General features: G+C 41.0%; 1 protein-coding gene across 1 annotated transcript in view; it reads right to left on the reverse strand.

Annotated features, from left to right (window-relative positions):
* TENM1 (teneurin transmembrane protein 1) overlaps positions 1 to 20,779 on the reverse strand; it is a 544,190-nt gene that overhangs the window by 91,249 nt on the left and 432,162 nt on the right. The window contains exon 17 of the mRNA XM_058196608.1: positions 19,556 to 19,823. Coding sequence (XP_058052591.1) covers positions 19,556 to 19,823 — 268 coding nt within the window. The remainder of the gene's footprint in view (positions 1 to 19,555; positions 19,824 to 20,779) is intronic.

Below are 20,779 nucleotides of genomic sequence, written 5' to 3' on the forward strand. Positions count from 1 at the left end.
AACTGTCATAAAACCAAGTAGTCCTCGAGTTATGACCACAACTGAGTTCAAAATTTATGTTGCTAAGTAAAACATTTGTTAAGTGAGTTTGCTCCATTTTACAACTTTCCTTGCCACAGTTGATAAGTGAATCATTGTATCTGTGAAGTTAGTAACATGGTTGTTAAGTGAATCTGGATTCCCCTTTGACTTTACTTGTCAGAAGGTTGCAAAAGTGGATCACATAACCCAGAGACACGGCAGCCGTCATAAATAGGAACCAGTTGCCTGAATTTTGATCACGTGACCATGGGGATGCTGCAACATGACAGGAGGGCAGAGATCGGCCCCGAGGCGCCTCTTTTATGTGCGGTGCTGCAAGGGTCGGTTCTCTCGCCTCTTCTGTTCAACATCTACATGAAGCCGCTGGGTGAGATCATCCGTGGTTTTGGGATGAGTTGTCACCTATACGCTGACGATACTCAGCTGTATATTTCCACCCCTAACCACCCCAACGAGGCTGTTGAAGTGATGTCCCAGTGCCTGGAGGCCGTATGGATCTGGATGGGGAGAAACAGACTCAGACTCAATCCCACCAAGACTGAGTGGCTGTGGATGCCGGCAGCCCGATACAGTCAGCTAGTTCCATTGCTGACCGTTGGGGGCGAGTCATTGGCTCCCACAGAAAGGGCGCGCAATCTGGGTGTCCTCCTGGATGCACGGCTGTCTTTAGAAGAACATATGACGGCCGTCACCAGGGGGGCTTTTTATCAGGTTCGCCTGATACGCCAGTTGCGCCCCTTTCTGGATCGGGCTTCCTTGTGCACAGTCACCCATGCCCTTGTTACATCCCGCCTGGACTACTGCAATGCTCTCTACATAGGGCTCCCCTTGAAGGGGAATCGGAGGCTTCAACTGGTCCAGAATGCGGCTGCGCGGGTGATAGAGGGAGCACCTCGTGGCTCCCGTGTGACACCTCTCCTGCGCAGTCTGCACTGGCTCCCAGTGATCTTCCGGGTCCAATTCAAGGTGCTTGTTATCACCTTCAAAGCACTCCATGGCTTAGGACCCGGGTATCTACGGGACCGCCTACTGCCACCAGTAGCCTCACACTGACCAGTGCGCTCTCACAGAGGGCCTCCTCCGGATACCGTCAGCCAAACAATGTCGGCTGGCGACCTCCAGGGGGAGGGCCTTCTCTATGGGGGCTCCCGCCCTCTGGAATGAGCTGCCTCCAGGGCTTCGTCAACTCCCCGACCTCCGGACTTTCCGCCACGAGCTGAAGACACTGTTGTTTCGACGTGCAGGACTAGCTTGAACATAGTTTTAATTTCAGGGTTTTAATTAGGGTTTTAAGCAGGGTTTTAAATTGTATTTAAATTTTTAGGCCATTATCGAATCAGTTTTTTATATAGTTTTTAAAATTTGTATTGTATGTACTGTGTTTTTACTGGCTGTGAACCGCCCTGAGTCCTTCGGGAGAAGAGCGGTATACAAATATAATAAATAATAAATAATAAAATAATAATAATAACAGTCGTAAGTGTGAAAAACAGTCATAAGTCACTTTTTTCAGTGCCATTGTAACTTTGAATGGTCACTAAATGGACTGTTATAGTCAAGGACTATCTGTAGATACACCTGAATTTTGATCACATGACCATAGGGATGTTTTGATGGTCATAAATATGACGAGAGGTTGTAAGTCACATTTTTAATGGTGTTGTAACTCTGAACCATTGCTAAGTGAATGGTTGTAAGTTGGGGACTACATGTGTTTTTTACAGGAGCCCCTCTGTAACAGACAATGACAAACACAATAAACCAAGCATTGTTGTCATTCTGTACATTGCAGGAATATTGGAAAAACTCAGGAGTATCTTTAGCCAAGACAACATACGTGCACACTTCAAACCTAAGAATTCACTAAGGCAGAAGCTTGTCTACCTCAAGGATAAAACACCCAGATAGAAACTGAACAACGTGATATATGCAGTACAATGCAATCAGCCATCTGCAGATCTGTACATTGGGGAAACAAAACAACCACTTCATAAGCGCATAGCACAATATAGGAGAACAAACACACCAGAATTAGATTCAGCAGTCCATCTGCATTTAAAAGACACAGGCTACTCTTTTGAAGACAACAAAATCCATATTTTGGACAAAGCGGACCGCTGGTTTGAAAGAGGGGTCAAAGAGGTCATCTATGTCAAAACTGAACAGCCCTCTCTCAGCAGAAGGGGAGGGATACGACATCATCTATCTCCAATCTACAACACAGTCCTTTCAACAGTTCCAAGAAGGCTCCACAACCATTTGCACCACTCAGGTGACCCTGAGGACACAGATAAACCTCCAGGTGGCCTTAATTTATTTATTTTATTTATTTTATTTGATTTTTATACCGCCCTTCTCCCAAAGGACTCAGGGCGGTGTACAGGCATAATAAAACCGACACTAAAAGAATGCAGATGACCAGGTGTCTGCAAGGAGTATAAATCCTTCCATTTCCCACCATCCAGTCAGCGATGAAGAAGCTTCCTAGATGAGAAACTAAAGGTCTTCAAAGAAAAAAAAACCAGTTGCCTCTTGAAAAAAGCAACTTTGAGATTACCTGTGTTGTTTTTTTTTAAATTTACCAAACCTAGATCAGCAAGTATGGTTGCTGATTGAATTGGTTCCAAAAAAACAGTGGGAAAACTATAAACCCAAATGAGGAGTCTGCATGGCTGCTTAGTCTGAGTAAGAGTATTTGGTTGGTGATTACTTTCTTTTTAAAGAAATGAAAAAGAAGTGAGCCAGGTAATCAGGTACTCAATCTACGACATTCTTATTAAAGGGGCTGAGATTAAACCTCACAATTTAAAGATAACTCAGAGTAACTCTTTCAAACCTTAAAAGTCAACAGGAACAGGAGAAGCCATAAAACTTGTCATAGTAACAACAGCAATGAGGAGAAAATAGCTTTTTGCAGCAGCAATTTTTCCTCTGTTTCATTATCATGACAAATACAGTCGATTCTTCTGCCACTGGAGCTGATTCCCGGATTCTCTGGGACGACCACTGAGTGCCTGCTGGCAATGCAGAGGCTCAAGAGTATATGAGAAGGGAGTAAGAGAAAAAAAAATCCCCCAACTAAAAGATATAATTGCTCTCTGTTGCTGGAGGGAACAGCTCGGGTTGTAAATCTAAAAATTGTTTTTTGGGAAGACAGACATGGAAGGCAGAGGTAGCAAATTTAAAAGGAAGAACTGTACCGTGCGCTAAAAACATTACAATAATGGAACAACCTTGGGCTTACGAAGATAAATGAATGCTTTCTGACTGGCAATGGCTCTCCTGGGACTTAAGGCAGAAGTCATGCTTCCTGATCATTTGGAAATCCTGAAGATTGAACCTTGGATATTTTGTACTCAAAACTCGTGGCCTACGATGGGATTCCACCGCACCTCCTTCCGCTGAACGGAGAGGTTGTTTCAGTGGTATCTAGCAATCATCTTTAAGAGGGTAAAGGATGCTTTGACGTTTCTTTCTTTGTTTTAACCACCAATTTGTATCAGATCTGAAATTGTCACAGTGGTGCTGTTTTCCTGAGGGCAAGGGACTCGCACGGCATCGCTCTGGCAAAGGCAGAAAGGCATGCCTGAATGAAAACCTCAATGCTCTCACCCAGAGGTTCAGGATGCTGCCCCATTGTTGCTCCTTGGAGCAGGGCGATTATATTGGCAGGCCAAAAGAACAAATGGCCAGGTCCAATCCATCATCCTTGGGAAAGGATATGCCAAAGGTGCTTCGTCAGGAGGCAACTGGACTTCCTTGCTTTTCTTTGAAGACATTTTGCTTCTCATGCAAGGAAGTCCAGTTGCCTCCTGACGAAGCACCTTTGGGAAACAACCATGACCTGGATGACTGAGGATCTCCATAGACATTTAGCTATGCACTTTGGGATGAACACCCTTTGAATGATGCGGGAATATGAATGGATTTCCACAAAAACACTGCAAACTACAGGAACCATTTGCACTTCAATTTGAGATGCAGACAATACAGACTCATCCCCAACAGCCTGTCTTCAACAGTCAAGGGACACAGGGCAGAAAACATCCTGCATCCAGGAAGGCTCCACACCCATTTGCACAACTCGGGTGACCCTGAGGACAGAGATAAATCTGTTTCAACTCCTACCCTCAAAACAACTCTATAGAGCACTGCAGAACAACAAGACACAAGAACAGTTTTTCCCCGAAGGCCATCACTCTGCTAAACAAATAATTCCCTCAACACTATCAAACTATTTACTAAATCTCCACTACTATTAATCTTCTCATCATTCCCATCACCAATCTCTTTCCATTTATGACTGTATGACTGTAACTTGTTGCTGGTAATCCTTATGATTTATATTGATATATTGACCATCATTTGTGTTGTAAATGTTGTACCTTTATGAAGGTATCTTTTCTTTTATGTAAACTCAGAGCATATGCACCAAGACAAATTCCTTGTGTGTCCAATCACACTTGGCCAATAAAAAATTCTATTCTATTCTATTCTATTCTATTCTATTCTATTCTATTCTATTCTATTCTATTCTATTCTATTCTATTCTATTCTATTCATCTCCAAGTGGCCTCCATGACCCTCTCAAAAGGATGCAATTGACCAGCTGTCTGTAGGGAATATAAATCCTTCCATTCCCCACCATTGGGTCAAAACTTAAGAAGCTTCTTGGATGAGAAGCGAAATGTCTTCAAAGACATTTGCCTCTTGAAAAAGCACCTTTGGGACAACCATGACCTGGATGACTGAGAATCTCCATAGACATTTGGGGAAGGATTGTTTTGTGGTCACCTAGTTATGGTTGACCCCGAAACTAGTCTTCCCCAAGCCTTTGTCCATTCAGTTTTGGTCACCATGGTGCAAAAAAGATGTTGAGATTCTAGAAAGCGGGTAAAGAAGAATAACAAAGATGAATAGGGGACTGGAGCAGTGGTGAAATGTAAAATTTGTTATTACCAGTTCTGTGGGCGTGGCTTGGTGGGGGGAGTAATGTGACTGGGTGGACACGGGCAACTTTTTAAAAAACTTTTAAAAGCATTTTTCTACATTTTTTCTACTAGGCAGGAAATTAGGGACTTCATCTTTGGGATGAAGTTCCCAATGGTAATAGAATTACATGATTGTCCTGTTTCTTGGATGTGGGAGGGGGGCAGGAGTCATGAGGAATTTTCTTTGAAAATGTTGATTCTCCCTTTTTCTGGTGGCAGTAAAAGCAGAAAATATCTTCAGGAAACTAATATGAATAACTTGCATATTTGACAGGAGCCTAAGCCAAAGCATTTTTTAAAAAATTTGAATTTATATCCCGCCCTTCTCTGAAGACTCAGGGCGGCTTACACTGTGTTAAGCAATAGTCTTCATCCATTTGTATATTTATATACAAAGTCAACTTTTATTACCCCCCAACAATCTGGGTCCTCATTTTACCTACCTTATAAAGGATGGAAGGCTGAGTCAACCTTGGGCCTGGTGGGACTTGAACTTGCAGTAATTGCAAGCAGCTGTGTTAATAACAGACAGACTTAGTCCGTTGAGCCACCAGAGGCCCTAGAGAAGAATCAGCCTGAACATAAAATGACGTGAAAAATGCTTAGATAAATAGAGTCCTGCAATTTTTAAAAATCTTAACCCAGCATTGACAACGTTGGCTTCTGGGCTACGTGAAAATGTTTACATACATTCATATATACAATTCTCTCAATCTCTTGCCTGAGACTTGCATAGAAGTATGGAAATATATGAATGGAAGGCCCCCCTGGCCCCCTTTCTTTCTTGAACAATAATATAAACCAGACAAAGTAACAGCAAATGAAAAAGCTAAGGCACCTTTAGAAACTGAACAAATAAGCACCTGCCATATAACAATCCAGACCTAACAATTGTCGATAAGACGGACAAAAAAAAAAGTCTGTATTGTCGATGTTGCAGTCTTGGAAAAAGCAGACTAGAAGAGAAAGAATGGGAGAAAATCGCAAGATACAAACACCTGCAAATAGAAGTAGAACAATATGTGGCAACCTAGACCAGGGGTCTGCAAACTTGGCTCTTTTAAGACTTGTGGACTTCAACTCCCAGAGTTCATCAGCCAGCAAAGCTGGCTGAGGAACTCTGGGAGTTAGTCCACAAGTCTTAAAAGAGCCAGGTTTGCAGACCCCTGACTTAGACCAACAGTAATAGGCGCCTTGGGTGAAATCCCAAAACATCTGGAGCACCACTTGAACACCAACGGCATTGACAAAATCCCCATCAGTCAATTGCAAAAGGCAGCTATACTTGGAACAGCAGACATCCTGTGGATGGTATGGGAAGGACTGGATGGGTGGACCAAAATGCTAAATCCAATCTAAAACCCCTGGCTGACTGTGTGACCAACTATCATCATAATTACATTCAACTGGTATGTAAATTAAACTTGCATGCCCCCTGATGTGAAAGGAATCTGGGTGGATCACAAGCATCGAACACAAACATTATTTTATTTATTAGTTTTATTTCTTCAGCTACCCACTTCAACCCAGTAACAATTTAAATAATTGGAAACAGCAGAAAAATATATACAGCAGCTGAGGAAATAATAATAATAATGATGATGATGATGATGATGATGATGATGATGATGGTCGGTATAGTCAAGAAACACGGCCCTGAATACATTCAGGGCCCCGGGCCTAGGACCATAACCAGGTTTATAAAGCCTTAGGAAAGACTAAAAGAACTCAGGCCACCCTAATCTCGGAAGGAAGGAAGGAAGGAAGGAAGTGTTGGGGTCTGCCAGCAGCCTGTAGAGCTGGCAGCGGAGTTGGACAATGAGGAAGCTGGAGTGGACAATGGGTCAGTCCTGGAGTCAAGGGAAGGCCCGGAAGAGGGCTCAGCATTGGAGCCAGAGATGGGGCCAGGTCCATCTGGGAGCGATGTGCACACTCCGGAGCCTCCAAAGCCGGACAGCAGAGAGACAGAGGAACAGGAGGAGCCTATTCCTAGTGTGTGCATGCTAAGAGCTGCCAGAAGGCAAGAGCATCTAAGGCAAAAGGTCAACTGGGGAGTAAGGCCAGGAGATGATTGGCCCCTCCCATAAGGCTTAAAAGAACAGCAAAGGCTCTTGGGTGCTTTGTAGGAAAGCAACGTTGCTACAATTGTTTCCTGTCTCCTGTTTATGAACTTTGTGGGGTTCTTGTCAAGAAAAGCCTTTGGCAGGGTACCAAAGAAGACAAAAGTTTGTGATAAGGCCGAAGGACTTTTTATGAAGGATGTTGTTTTGGACTTAATTTGGACTAAGCTGAGAATCAAGTAATTCTCAGCTGTTCTAATAAAATATGTTTGGGTAGGTCTGACTGTGTCTGGCAATAACTACTTGGGCCTGGGTCACAACAGGCAGGCAGGCAGGCAGGCAGGCAGGCAGGCAGGCAGGCAGGCAGCCAGGCAGCCAGGCAGGCTACTCCAAAGGGCGGGGTCTACAGCAGAGAAGGCAGGTCAACGAAGATGACATTGTTTAAGTGAAGCATATCAGAGCACATCAAGCCTTCGAGATCAAGTTGGTTGGGTTTGGGAGTTTGGGAGACAGGCAGTCTCTCAAGTACCAGGCTATGTGTCATGCTCAGTCCATTGGTTCACAAGAGAAGACATCTAAATGGCTTTAAGTAGGGAAATAAGAGCTTCTGTTTAAAAAAATAAAGTTCCAAGATTTTAATGGAACCGATTTTGAGTACCGTTATATTCCTTCCCATTCCTCCGGCCACAAAAACCTTCTCATCACTAATTTAATTTCTGCCCCACTCAATACTTGATGTGAAATATTTAAGTGAAAACTCAAAAACAAACGAAGTTTGTTGTTCATGTTGCAGAAGGAAAGGATGTTTGCTGAGGAACAGGGCTTTCGATAACCATGCACAAGACCTTAAAAATGGCATAAACAAGGCCCCAAATGGTACACAAATATTTCAGAGTGGTCCAGAGTTGGTCTGCAGCTGGTGCTCTGTACTGGTAGTCCTTGTCTTACGACCGTAAATGAGCCCAAAATTTCTGTAGCTAAGCAAGACAATTACCGTATTTCTCAGCATATAAGACGCACCTTTTTCCCCCAAAAAAGAGGGTGAAAATCTGGGTGTGTCTTATACTTCGAATGTAACCCTGCCCAGCTTCTCAAATGGAGGTTTCAGAGGCTGAAAGAAGCTTCAGAAAAGAAGCCCACAAACAGAGCTTCAGGAAAAAAAAAACCCACCAAATAGAGCTTCAGAAAAGAAGCCCCCAAATAGAGCTTCAGAAAAAAAACCCCCAAATAAAGCTTTAAAGGCTTTTTTTCTGAAGCTGTTTCGGAGGTTTTCAGAGGCAGAAAAAAAAGTTTTTTCTGAACCAGAGTTTCAGACGTTACAGAGGCAGGAAAAAAAGCCAAAAAAAAGAAAAGAAAAAAAAGAAAGGCACAGAGCTTACAACCAAGGAACCTGTTGCTAAAATTGACCTCTGGGAATAGCTGATTGGGGATATTTCAGGAGGCCGATCCACCTGCCAATCAGCTTTTTTCTTATTTTCCTCCCCAAAAACTAAGATGCCTCTTATACTCCGGTGCGTCTTATATCCCGAAAAATACGGGTAAGTGATTTTTGCTCCATTTTACGACCGTTCTTGACACAGATGTTAAGGGAATCAGTGCAGTTGTTATATATATATATCACGGTTGTTAAGTGAATTGGGCTTCCCTATTGATTTTGCTTGTTGCAAAAGGTGTAACTTGTAACTTCAAACAGCCGCTAAACAAATGATTGTAAGTTGAGGACCACTCATATTTAGAATTGGGCTGTCTTTACAAAATTTTCAGTATTATTTTCTTCACGAATAGAGGCCTTTTCCGTCTTTTTTCTCCCAGTTTGGTATAGCTGAGAGTGGCACAGCAGAGATTTCCACAGAGTACACGCTCAAAATCGTTCAGTTTTTACTGTGAGGCACGGATGGCTAGCCTGAGACTTTGGCTCAAGATATTTTTTTTTAAAAAAAAATGAAAGTTGGCATCTACGACAGGAGTCTGTGCTCTCGCTTATGTCTCACATCATCTGCAAAATATGTTTGCTTAGTTAATCGCATTTGCACTTTTAAAACTGCCTTCAACTTGAATGTGAGGAGTATTGCATGCAAAAGAGACCTTGGTCAATTTGAGAGGGCAATTTAATTGGGCTTTTCACTAGCTTGATTTATAGCAATGGATATTGAAAGGTTGTCATAAATCCCAGTTTTTCAGTGCACTCCTTTCATCCTGCAACTGGAGTATCTGGTCATGCTTAATTTACTTATTAATTCAATGTATGTTTTTGCCTTTTCGGTCAAACATCTCTTCCATCAGCCCATAAATTGCAACAAGTGTAAGTTTTATTGAAATGAGAAATAACCAACTGTGGATCTATGGTGCTCTTCCCTCCTTTGGTTCGGTTACAAAAGGAGGATTAGACATTTCATTTCTGTTCTACGTTAACCACCTATCTCTCTTCAACATAGAATGGTCATTGCTCTTAGCTGTGAAATGTTTGGAAATAGGCTTGCTTCACTGAATCACAGTAAAGTTTGACATACTGTCCTCTAATATTTTAGCTGAAGACAAGAATTGGAAAGATGCACAGGCTGTTTTCAAGGACTGTGTGGAAGGAAGAAAGGGAGGGAGAGAGGGAGGAAGGAAGGGGGGAAGGAAGGAAGGAACCTAGTTAACATATATGTCTGTCTGTCTGTAAGGCAGGCAAGCAGAAAGGAAGGAAGGAATCTAGCTAACATGTCTTTCTGTCTGTCTGTAATTAAGGAAGGAATCTAGTTAACATATATGTCTGTCTTGGAAGGAAGGAAGGAATCTAGTTAACATATATGTCTGTCTGTCTGTAAGGCAGGCAGGCAGGCAGGAAAGAAAGAAGGAAGGATGGAAGGAATCTAGCTAACATATATGTCTGTCTGGAAGGCAGGAAGGCAGGAAGGCAGGAAGGCAGGAAGGCAGGCAGGCAGGCAGGCAGGAAGGAAGGAAGGAAGGAAGGAAGGAAGGAAGGAAGGAAGGAAGGAAGAAATCTAGCTAACATACATGTCTGCTTCTCCATTCATCCATTGTCTGTCTATCTACTATCTATCTTTTTACTGCTGCTCTGGTGTACATATAGAATCCTGCAAACTGCCATAGGATTTTCTTAGCCTCTTTCATAATGAGTTAACTAAGGTGGGGTTTCTCGGAACACTTTCTCCCAGATGGCTGAATTGCTGTAAGGACCAGAAGATGAGTACAAGGAGCAAGGGAAGTCAAAAGCTCGTTGAGAAATCTAGAAAGAGGATATGTCAGTGTCTTTCCTGATCTAGAACATGGTCTGTATTTTGGCTGGTTCTCAACCGGAGTTGCTGTAGAGCAGGGATCTCCAAGCTTGGCAACTTTAAGCCTGGAGGACAGCTTTGCTCTACAGTAACCATTTTGGTTATACTGGTAGTCCTTGACTTACAACCATTCATTTAGTGACCATTTAAAGTTACAATGGAACTGAAAACAGTGACGTTTGATCATTCTTCACACCTACGACCATTGCAGCCCTCCTCATGGTCATATGATCAAAATTCGGGCACTTGACAACTGGCTCATATTCATGATGGTTGCGGTCTCCCCTGGTGATGTGATCACCTTTTATGACCCTCTGACAAATAAAGCCAGATTCACTTAACAATTGTGTTGCTAACTTAACAACTGTAGCGATTGCCGTAACAACTGTGGCAAGAAAGGTCGTAAAATGGAGCAAAACTCACTTAACAAGGATTTCATTTAGCAACAGAGGCTCAGCTGTGGTGGTAAGTTAAGGACTCCCTGTAGTTCAGTATACTTCCTGAGTTTTTGTTTTCAATTTTCCCTGAATTTCCCTGACTGTTACTAGTTTTAGACACTGGGGATGCTTCCTAACTCCTTCTGTGTTAATAGGTTAATAGCAATAGCACTTAGACTTATATAATACTTCACAGTGCTTTACAGCCCTCTCTAAGTGGTTTACAGAGTCAGCATATTGTCCCCAAAAATCTGGATTCTCATTTTACCACCTTGGAAGGATGGAAAGCTGCGTCAGTTTTGAGCTGGTGAGAATCGAACTGCTGGAGGCGTAGCCAGCGTCGCGGGTGAGACATCGCAAACCCCGATGGCTCCAGGGTTTGCGCCGATACCTCCCCGATCTGGGAGTCCATCCTAATTTAGGATCGGATTACAGCTGACCTCTAGGGGCAGCGAAGAGTAGGGGAGCTGCCGGAGTGAACGGGGGGGGGGGGGGGGCTGCAAACTCCCCACAGCTCCGGATTCTTTCCCCCAGACCCAAAGGGGAGGAATGCAGCTGCCATCGTCCATGGTGGTGGTGGCACCGAAGCCGCGGCAGCCACAAGAATGAGCAGGAGGAAGAAACATCAGGAGACAAATTGTTGAAGTCAGGTGAGTTGTGAGCTCACGAAGAAAAAATATTTTAAAATAAGCGCAAGCACTGGGAGAAACCTTCAGTCGGGTGGCTAATTGAAGAGGAAGTGAAAGTGGAAAGAATCAATTTAACAAATACACACTCTGGAATTGAATTAGCTCTGGGGGCTTGGAATGGAAGTAGAGCCCTGTTTAAATAAGGAAAGGAAAAATAAGTTTTTACTAAGTAATGGTTTGGAAAACCCTGGAAGTGTTAATGGACTATAAATGGAAATTAAAGATATAATGAGAAAAGTATAAAAGAAATTTTTGAACTTATTAAATAATTTTTGAACTTATTAAATAAATGTCTCAAATCCCTCTACCCTAAATCTATGGAATATTAAAGCAACCTACAAGAGATAAATCCTGGAAGATAAATAAGTTGGACATAAAATGAAAACGAATATTTTAAATTGAAAATGCAATTTAAGAGAAGATACAGTAAAGATGAAAGAAAAATGGGGGAAAAAATTGTTGTTTTGGATTTAAAAAACTTAACTTTCAATATAGTTAAAGAAAAACTTGGGAAAATTAACCTCCATGTACTGAAGCATTTGGGAACAAAGAAGCTTCGTCACCAAAATGGCTACTTATTGGTTGTGAACTGCAACTGTTTCAAGATGACACATAGAGGCAGAAGAAGATAGTAAGAGTCAAAGGGAGGGGGAGGGGGGATGAGGTAGAAAATGGATTGATGGTTAATGTACAGTGATGATTGAAGATGTATAATCAATGTAAGATTGGAGCTGCCTGGCTATCATTTCAGAATGATGGGAAGGAAGGAAGTAGAAGAGAGAAGGAGGTAGGAAAGAGAAGAGGAGGAGAGGAAAGGAAGGAAGAGGGATAGAAGAGGGAGAAGAAAAGAGTAGGGAGGAAGGAGGAGAGGAGATAGATAAGAGAAGGGGAGGGGAGGATGGTCGTGGAAAGTAGAAGAAGGTAGAGAAGGGAAGAGAGTAGGAAGGGGGCGGTGACCGGGCAGGTCCGATTAATTGTATATGATGGTACATTAAATATGTTATTGGATATGAATGTTAAAATAAAACTTTTTATATATATAAAAAAAGAGTCAAATAGCTTTCTTGTGACTATTCCCACAAACGATTGGCGTTTTTGGGACTGCACAACAGTTTTGGAAGAGAATTTTAGATGGTGTGCTCTTGGATTACAGATTTGGAGAATTTGTTATTTAAGCAAGGATCCAAAGGCAGAGAAAGACCGTAAGAATGGAATAGCAGACTATTCCCCCAGAGAAGGTCCTGTTGACGTGGGCATATAATATTGCTTTGAAAGGAACTAATGGCTGCTTTTAGAATCATCTAAAGAATTTAAAATAGAAAATGTTAATATCTATCTTAAAATATAAGTGACAAATGTAATAAAAGTAATTTGATGTTTTGGGAAATGGAGGGAAAGATATTAGAATTGGGATAAGAGGGAAATGAGGGTTTTTATGTTTGGGCAAAAGTTGTTTTTTCTTGTCCCTTTTTTGCTTTTTTATTTTTATGTATGGGTGAGGTAATGAAATGATCTGTTAAAAACTTCTAAGGGAATAATTAAATATATTGTAGAAACAATTGGTGGAAATAATTAGTGAACCCCTTTTAAATGTTAAATTTTCTGTTTGGTATTATATATGATTAGAGGGGAATTTTGAATATATGTTATTTGATTTAGAGATAGAGGATGAAGAGAAGGGAAGAAAGAAATTGTCTATGTGATCTCTGGGCAGTTTTCAAGGAAGAGATTTTAGGTGGTCTGACCTTTGATCAATAATGTAAATGCAAAATTGAGATTGATGAAACTTAAAAATGTAAATAGAAGACTTATTATTGATGTTTTGGGGAAGCAAACACGAGGATTAAATTTTATTTTAATAACTCTCAGAATGTGTTGAATTTGGAATATTTTTATAATTAGTGCACCCCTTTTAAATATTAATTTTTTTTTGTTTGGTATTATAAAGGATTAGATGGGAATTTTGAATATATGTTATTTGATTTAAAGACAGAGGATGACGATGAGGGAAGAAAGAAATTGTCTATGTGATCTCTGGGCAGTTTTTAAGGAAGAGATTCTAGGGGGTCTGACCTTTGATTAATAATGTAGATGCAAAGTTGTGAATGAAATTTAAAAATGTAAATAGAAGATTTATTATTGATGTTTTGGGGAAGTAAGCACGAGGACTAAACTTCATTTAAATAATTTTCAGAATGTGTTGAATTTGATTAGATTTGCACAAATAAATAACTAAATTTAAGAAGGAAGGGAATATATTGTACTAGATTATAAATTTGGGTGAAATTTGATATGTTTAAAGATGTACCTGACCAATAATTTGTTAACAATGATTTTTTTATTATTAAGTTTTTTAAAAAATAAAAAAAAACTTTTTGGCAAAAAAAAGAAAAGAATCGAACTGCTGGCAGTGGGCAGAGTTTGCCTGCAATACTGCATTCTAACCACTGCACAACCAGGGTTCATTTAATGTCTACAAGTACTTTGCACAAATCAAAGGAGCAGTTATGGAAACTCCTGGCATTATTGCATCAATGTTCTTCAATGGATGAATCTGTGCAATGCCTCGACTTTTTCTTTTTGATTATTTTAAAACAGTTGACTGTTTTGTTTTAATGTTATGTAAATGATCCAACAAAGTAGGAACACTTAGCCATTTCTGGTTCTCCTCAAAAGCAAAACAAAGATCAAATTTGGCTCATACTTGGCTAGAAAAATATAACCGGGAAGTGAGATAAATTTTCCAAATGTCAACAATGTTATGCAGATTGGTCAAAGAAGAGGGAGTCAAGCTATTCTCCAAAGCACCTGAGGGCAGGACAAGAAGCAATGGATGGAAACTAATCAAGGAGAGAAGCAACCTAGAATTAAGAAGACATTTCCTGACAGCTAGAACAATTAATCAGTGGAACAACTTGCCTGCAGAAGTTGTGAATTCTCCATCACTGGAAGTTTTTAAGAAGAGATTGGATAACCATTTGTCTGAAATGGTGTAGGGTTTCCTGCCTAAGCAGGGGGTTGGACTAGAAGACCTCCAAGGTCCTTTCCAACTCTGTTATTATTCTTGTTATTATTCAATGAAATTGCCAGGACTCGAGATATATAAAGCATTTATAGTGTTGTTGTGATTGTTACATAAAACAGCATGATGTAATTACAAATAACCAAAGGAAAAAAGTGAAAGAAAAATGTGGTAAAACAGTGTTTCTCAACTTTGACCACTGTAAGCGGTGTGGACTTTAACTCCCAGAATTCCCCAGCCTGCTGGCTAGGGAATTCTGGGAGTTTGAAGTCCACACCGCTTAAAGTAGTTCCAGGTTGGGAAACACTGGGGTAAAAGATTCTTGGTTTCACTTTGCATTTCTTTCCTTCTCCATTTGCAACAACTTGATAATTGTGGTTGTTGACACAGCAGAAAAGGAAAAAAAGTTCTCTCTTTTTATAAAAAAGCACAGAGCAAGCAAATGTATTAAATATGATTAATAAATAAATAAATTAAATTAAATAAATAAATAATATTAAATAAATATTAAATAAATAAATTAATAATAATTAATAATAATAATTAACAAGAGCATACAAAACATTTGCCAGACCTATTCTTGAATACAGCTCATCCGTCTGGAACCCATACCACATCTCTGACATTAATACAATCGAACGTGTCCAGAAATATTTTACTAGAAGAGTTCTTTGCTCCTCCAAAAACAACAAAATACCTTATACCACCAGGCTAGAAATCCTAGGATTAGAAAACTTAGAACACACAAAATCATCTACTGCAATATCCTTCCTGTAAAAGACTACTTCAGCTTCAATCGCAATAATACAAGAGCAAACAATAGATTTAAACGTAATGTCAACCACTTCAAACTTGATTGCAGAAAATATGACTTCTGTAACAGAGTTGTTAACGCTTGGAACTCATTACCTGACTCCATAGTCTCTACTCAAAATCCCAAAATCTTCAACCAAAAACTGTCTACTATTGACCTCACCCCATTCCTAAGAGGACTATAAGGGGCGTGCATAAGAGCACAAAAGTGCCTACCATTCCTGTCCTATTGTTCCCTTCATTATATCAAATTAACATAGCTGTTGTATATTTTTACATATATATATATTTTCTTTCATGATGTGTTGTTTTTATATATGACGATGTTTGTGTGTACTGTTGTGACAAATATATATATGTAGGTCTTTGGTTATTCGGGTTTTCTCTCGTATATTCTCTACACGGGAGAAAACCCGAATAACCAAAGACCTACATACAAACACCCGCGAAAACCTCAGAAAACAAATACACACACACACACACACACACACACACACACACACACACATATATGAGCCAGCCGTGTATGGCAGCAGCCAAAAAAGCTAATATGATCCTTGGTTGTATAAATAATAGAATCAAAATCACATGAAGTATTAGTAGCGCTTTATAAAGCCTTAAATAAGGCCATACCTAGAATACTGCATCCAGTTTTGGTCACCACATTACAAAAAAGTTGTTGAGACTTTGGAAAAAATGCAAAGAAGAACAACTGAGTTGATTAAAGGCCTGGAGACTAAAACATATGAAGAGCAGTTGAAGGATTTGAGTTTGGCTAATCTAGAGAAAAGTAGGACTAGGGGAGACATGATAGCACTATTCAGTATTTGAGAAGTTGCCACAAACAGGAGAGGGTCAATTTATCTACCCAAGCACCAAAAGGCAGGACAAGAAACAATGGATGGAAACTAATCAAGGACAGAAGCAACGTGGAATTAAGGAGAAACTTCCTAACAGTGAGGACAATTAACTAGTGGAACACTTTGCCATCAGAAGTTTTAGGTGCTTTATCCTTGGAGATTTTTAAGGAGAGACTAGACAGTCACTTGTCTGAAAGTAGGGTCTCCTGATTGAGCAGGGGGTTGGACTAGAAGTCCTTCAAGGCCCCTTCCAGCTCTGGTCTGATTGACTTCCTCCCTCCCTGCTGTTATTGCTTTCCAAAACGGTCCTGTGAAATTTTCCGCGGTCTCCTCCAGATGGCAGCATATTGCTTGATTCTGCTTTTCAAATACTCTAAGATATAGGTCAAGAAGTATGTTTATTCAAAGGAAAGAAACAGGTAAATAAGACTGCAAGGCACAGCATAGGGTGTGTGGGTGTGTGCTCCAGACATTGATAACTTTGGCTGCCAGTTACAAATGTTAATCTAAGGAGCTGACAAATGGCATTTAGCAGCTGGATATCAAATCTGCTCATCAATGCAGGGATGTTTGTCAGAAAGAGAAGAGATGGAGAAAACTATGTAGAGCAGAGGTCTCCAACCTTGGCAACTTTAAGCCTGGCGGACTTCAACTCACAGAATTTTTTTATTTTTTTTTTGTAAATCAAGGACTACCTGTATTTTTGTAAGTCAAGGACTACCTGTATGGAAAATGTATTGTGTTCACAATACCCTACTTTGGCATAGGCGTTCCAACCTCTATTTCCAGGTGCAATGATGGAATCTATTTTTTTTATTTTTTATTTGGTTTTAACAATCCTGTAATCCCTTGCTGGTGTCAGTACAAGTAAAAGGACTGTGATGACTCAGGGCACATCACAGAGATAACACAGGCAGCTGGTAGTTCAAATCTCCCTTTTATTGCTCCAAATTTCCCCAAACGCTCCCATGCTTCTGGAAAGCTCCAGAGCAATGTGAGGACAAGCCCCCACACACACCTCAAGCAGCCTCTGGTTGCTAATAGTCCAGCCCAAGGCTGTGAATTAACACCATGGCTGCACAGCAAGAAATCCAGCAGGGCAAGTCGAGGAGTCCAAGAAGCAAGGGAGCATGGCAAGTAATCCAAAAAGAATGCAAGGAATCCAGGAAAGTTCAAATGTCGGCATTCAACACTCTATAAATTCAGTATTTGTTCCTGACAAATGGCCCTCCCCACAGTGTCTCCTTAAGTCTCAGTCCCCAGGTGTGCCTTGTGAAGAGGGGCAGGGTGCTAGCTCAATCTGTACTGTTCTTGCCTTCTCTCCACTCTCTGTGCTCGAGGATCAGGAGGGGGTGGTCCTTGTTCATTGCCTGAGCTCTATCTCTCATGTTCACTGCTTAGCCTCTCTTGGTCATCCTGCCCCTGTTCCTCTCTGCCTACAAACCAATCAAATCCTGAATGGCCCTGGTCCGATTGGCCCTGCTCCTCCCCATTTTCCTCCGAAGCCAACAAAGTCACCCCCTTGATCTTTGCCGGTTCCAGTTCTAGCTCGTCTTCCCCCGCAGATTCAGGCTCTGATGGGGGCATGACAAGAACCTTGATTGTTTACTGGCTGGATGCCCTTTCCAATGCCTATGTGGAGTTCACAGCAGACAATTACTTATTGTGCTCAGAGAGAGAAATATCTGCCGCTGCCTAGGATCAAACTCACAGCTTCCTGAATGCGAGGTGAGAACTCCATTTCTACGTCACCATGCCCCTCGATGGAATCTATCTAATACATTGAGTGGAATCAGAATGGATTCATTTTGAGAGTTGGAGACAGCTATGCTAAGATCCAAAATTGGAACATTTCATTTACAAAGTGCCTGGTGTGCTTATGATCAATAATAATTTCACAGGGTGGCAACTAGTGTGATGGATGAGAGGCAACACCAACAAAAATGGTGGGATGAAGTGGGAAGCTTTAATAAAATCAGTGGAAGATGCATGTAATATTAAAATAAATTGCATAAAATATTAAAGCAGTATTAATCAGTCTCCTGCTGACCACATGGGCATAGTCTCTTTCTTAAGGGTGCCCCAACAATCAAATTGAATATTTCTAAGCGCAAAACTTCCCTTTCCAGCTTTTAAGTATCCATTTTCTTTTTTTTTTTCTGCAATTCACCAGATGTTGGAAAAATGATAGAAAGTAGCTTGGGAAATCTGCCTATTTCCTGACAGAAAAAAATCTCCCAGAATTGAATAGAATGTGAGAAACTCTGAAATCATGGAAGAACCCAAGAAAAGAAATATAGAGGCTGAAAATGAATGACCACATCTCACTAGGAGTTAAGAAGAAAAAAAATCCAGAAACAAATTTTCCAATGCATCCCCATGGAATTAATCAACTGGGCAGAAGCTTATGAAATCACTGATTTCTGTATTAAAGCCCCTTTTCCCCACATGTGACCCACAGTAGACTACATTCAGCCTGTTTGGAGTTTCCTTGGTATACCCCATACACACACACACACGCATATTAAGGAGCAGGGGTGGGATTCAAAAATTTTAGCAACCGGTTCTCTGCCTAGTTGCTGGGTGGGCGTGGCCATGGTGAGTGTGGCCTATTTGGCCTCCTGCACCATGGTGGGAGGGTGTTTTCATCCTGCCCAGGCTCCAGAGGCCTCCCCCAGGCTCTGGAGGCCCTCCAGAGGCCAGAAACGGGCCCATTTATGGACTTCCAGAACTTCCAGGAGGCCCATTTTTTGCCCTCCCAGAGCCTCCACGTGGACCCTGCACTTAACTGACATGGGGAGGGGACAGCAATGGGAGGTAGTTAAGTAGGAGGAAGAAGTTGAATTTAGGGATTTTCGCACACGATTCTCAGTTCCAGCTATGCTCTACTGCAATGCACTTGGCTTCTAATATAACTATATCTTTTTCAACAAAAGGGAGCCAAAGATCATTTCTATTTAGAAGTTTAAATGGTGGCAGGTCTGACACTCAAATCCCTTCACGTCCACAAGAAATCTAAGTCCAGCCAACTCTGAATTCCATTGACTCTTATCTACAGCCAATTTGCTTTGTCCATTAGTAGCTCAGATTCTTGTAGAGAATCTACTTGGAGGTGGGATGGGGTGGGGGTTGGACCAGGACCCTTCCAACTCTGTTAACCTATTAAATAGAGAGCTTAAGCTTGCAATAAATCTATCCATTCATTTGAATTTCCTGGATTTCCGGATTTCCTCACACTTGATATTGACATTGGCTATAGAAATGAACATTATTAATGTTGGAAGGGATAACTTGCATCAAAACAGAGCTAGCTGTTACTCCTATAACACACCCACAATAGTACTGTTAAAGCAGGCATACCTATTGCCTCTGCCAAGCCAGATACTTTCTGGCCATAAATATCTGTCTTATTCCACGCAAAAGTATAGATGAGGTTGATGGCAGCAGGAAACCATTTCTGAGCCAGCCGTCCTTCAATCGTTACAGTGAGATGCACTTTGGTGATGCCAGGAGGGATCGTAGAATGTGTCAAAATGATGCGTAGCAAAGTTTTGTATCCAGAGGTTCTGCTGCTCAAGTAACTCAGCTTCACAAAGCTGGAAGGAAAGGATATTTCCTCCTGGACTACCTGAAAAAGAAAAAAAAGAGTTGTGCATGTTAACATCCCAACAAATCTTGTCAGAATCTACCATGTCAGCCTTCTCTGGTGACTGAGATATTGTCCATACACAAGGAATTCACTGCCATAAAGAGGGCTGTGTTCACAGATCGTTTTTAAGATAGTTTAGACCAGGGGTCTGCAAACTTGGCTCTTTTAAGACTTGTGGACTTCAACTCCCAGAGTTCTTCAGCCAGCTGGCTGAGGAACTCTGGGAGTTGAAGTCCACAAGTCTTAAAAGAGCCAAGTTTGCAGACCCCTGGTTTAGACAATTCCATGCAGGAAACATTTCAACAATGGTTAATAACCTTAAGCATAATAAAACTCAGTACAGTTTTGCTTTCCAAAAGCTTTATGGCTTTTCATCCAGAAGATCCTAACTGCTTGGAGTTATTACTCTGGGCCGGATTTCTAATTTAATCTGGCATCTTCCAGATAAATTGGGACTGTATGTCTAGTCCTTGACTTAAGACCACAATTGAACCCAAAATTTCTGTTCCTAAACGGGACATTTATTAAGTGAATTTTGCTCCATTTTACAACTTTTTTTGCCCCAGTTGTGAATTACTGAGGTGGTTAAGTTAGTATCACAGTTGTGAAGTGGACCCAGCCTCCACATGGACTTTGCTTGTCAGAAGGTTGCAAGATGTGACCTTGAGACACTGCAACGGTCGTAAAAATGAGTTGATTGCTCAGCATCTGAATTTTGATCGTGTGACCATGAGGATTATGCAACAGCTATAAACGTGGAAAAAAGCCATAAGTCACTTTTAAAGTGCCATTGTAACTTTGAACGGTCACTAAACAAACTGTTGTAAATCAAGGACTACTTCTGTAATTCCTAGAATTCCAAGTCATCATTGCTGTGGCAATTGAAAGCAGCCAAATCCTGATTTGCAATTTATTCGCAATTAAGCCTATAAAAT

Source organism: Ahaetulla prasina, chromosome 11 (genome assembly GCF_028640845.1).
Source record: "Ahaetulla prasina isolate Xishuangbanna chromosome 11, ASM2864084v1, whole genome shotgun sequence".
Taxonomy (NCBI): Eukaryota; Metazoa; Chordata; class Lepidosauria; order Squamata; family Colubridae; genus Ahaetulla; species Ahaetulla prasina.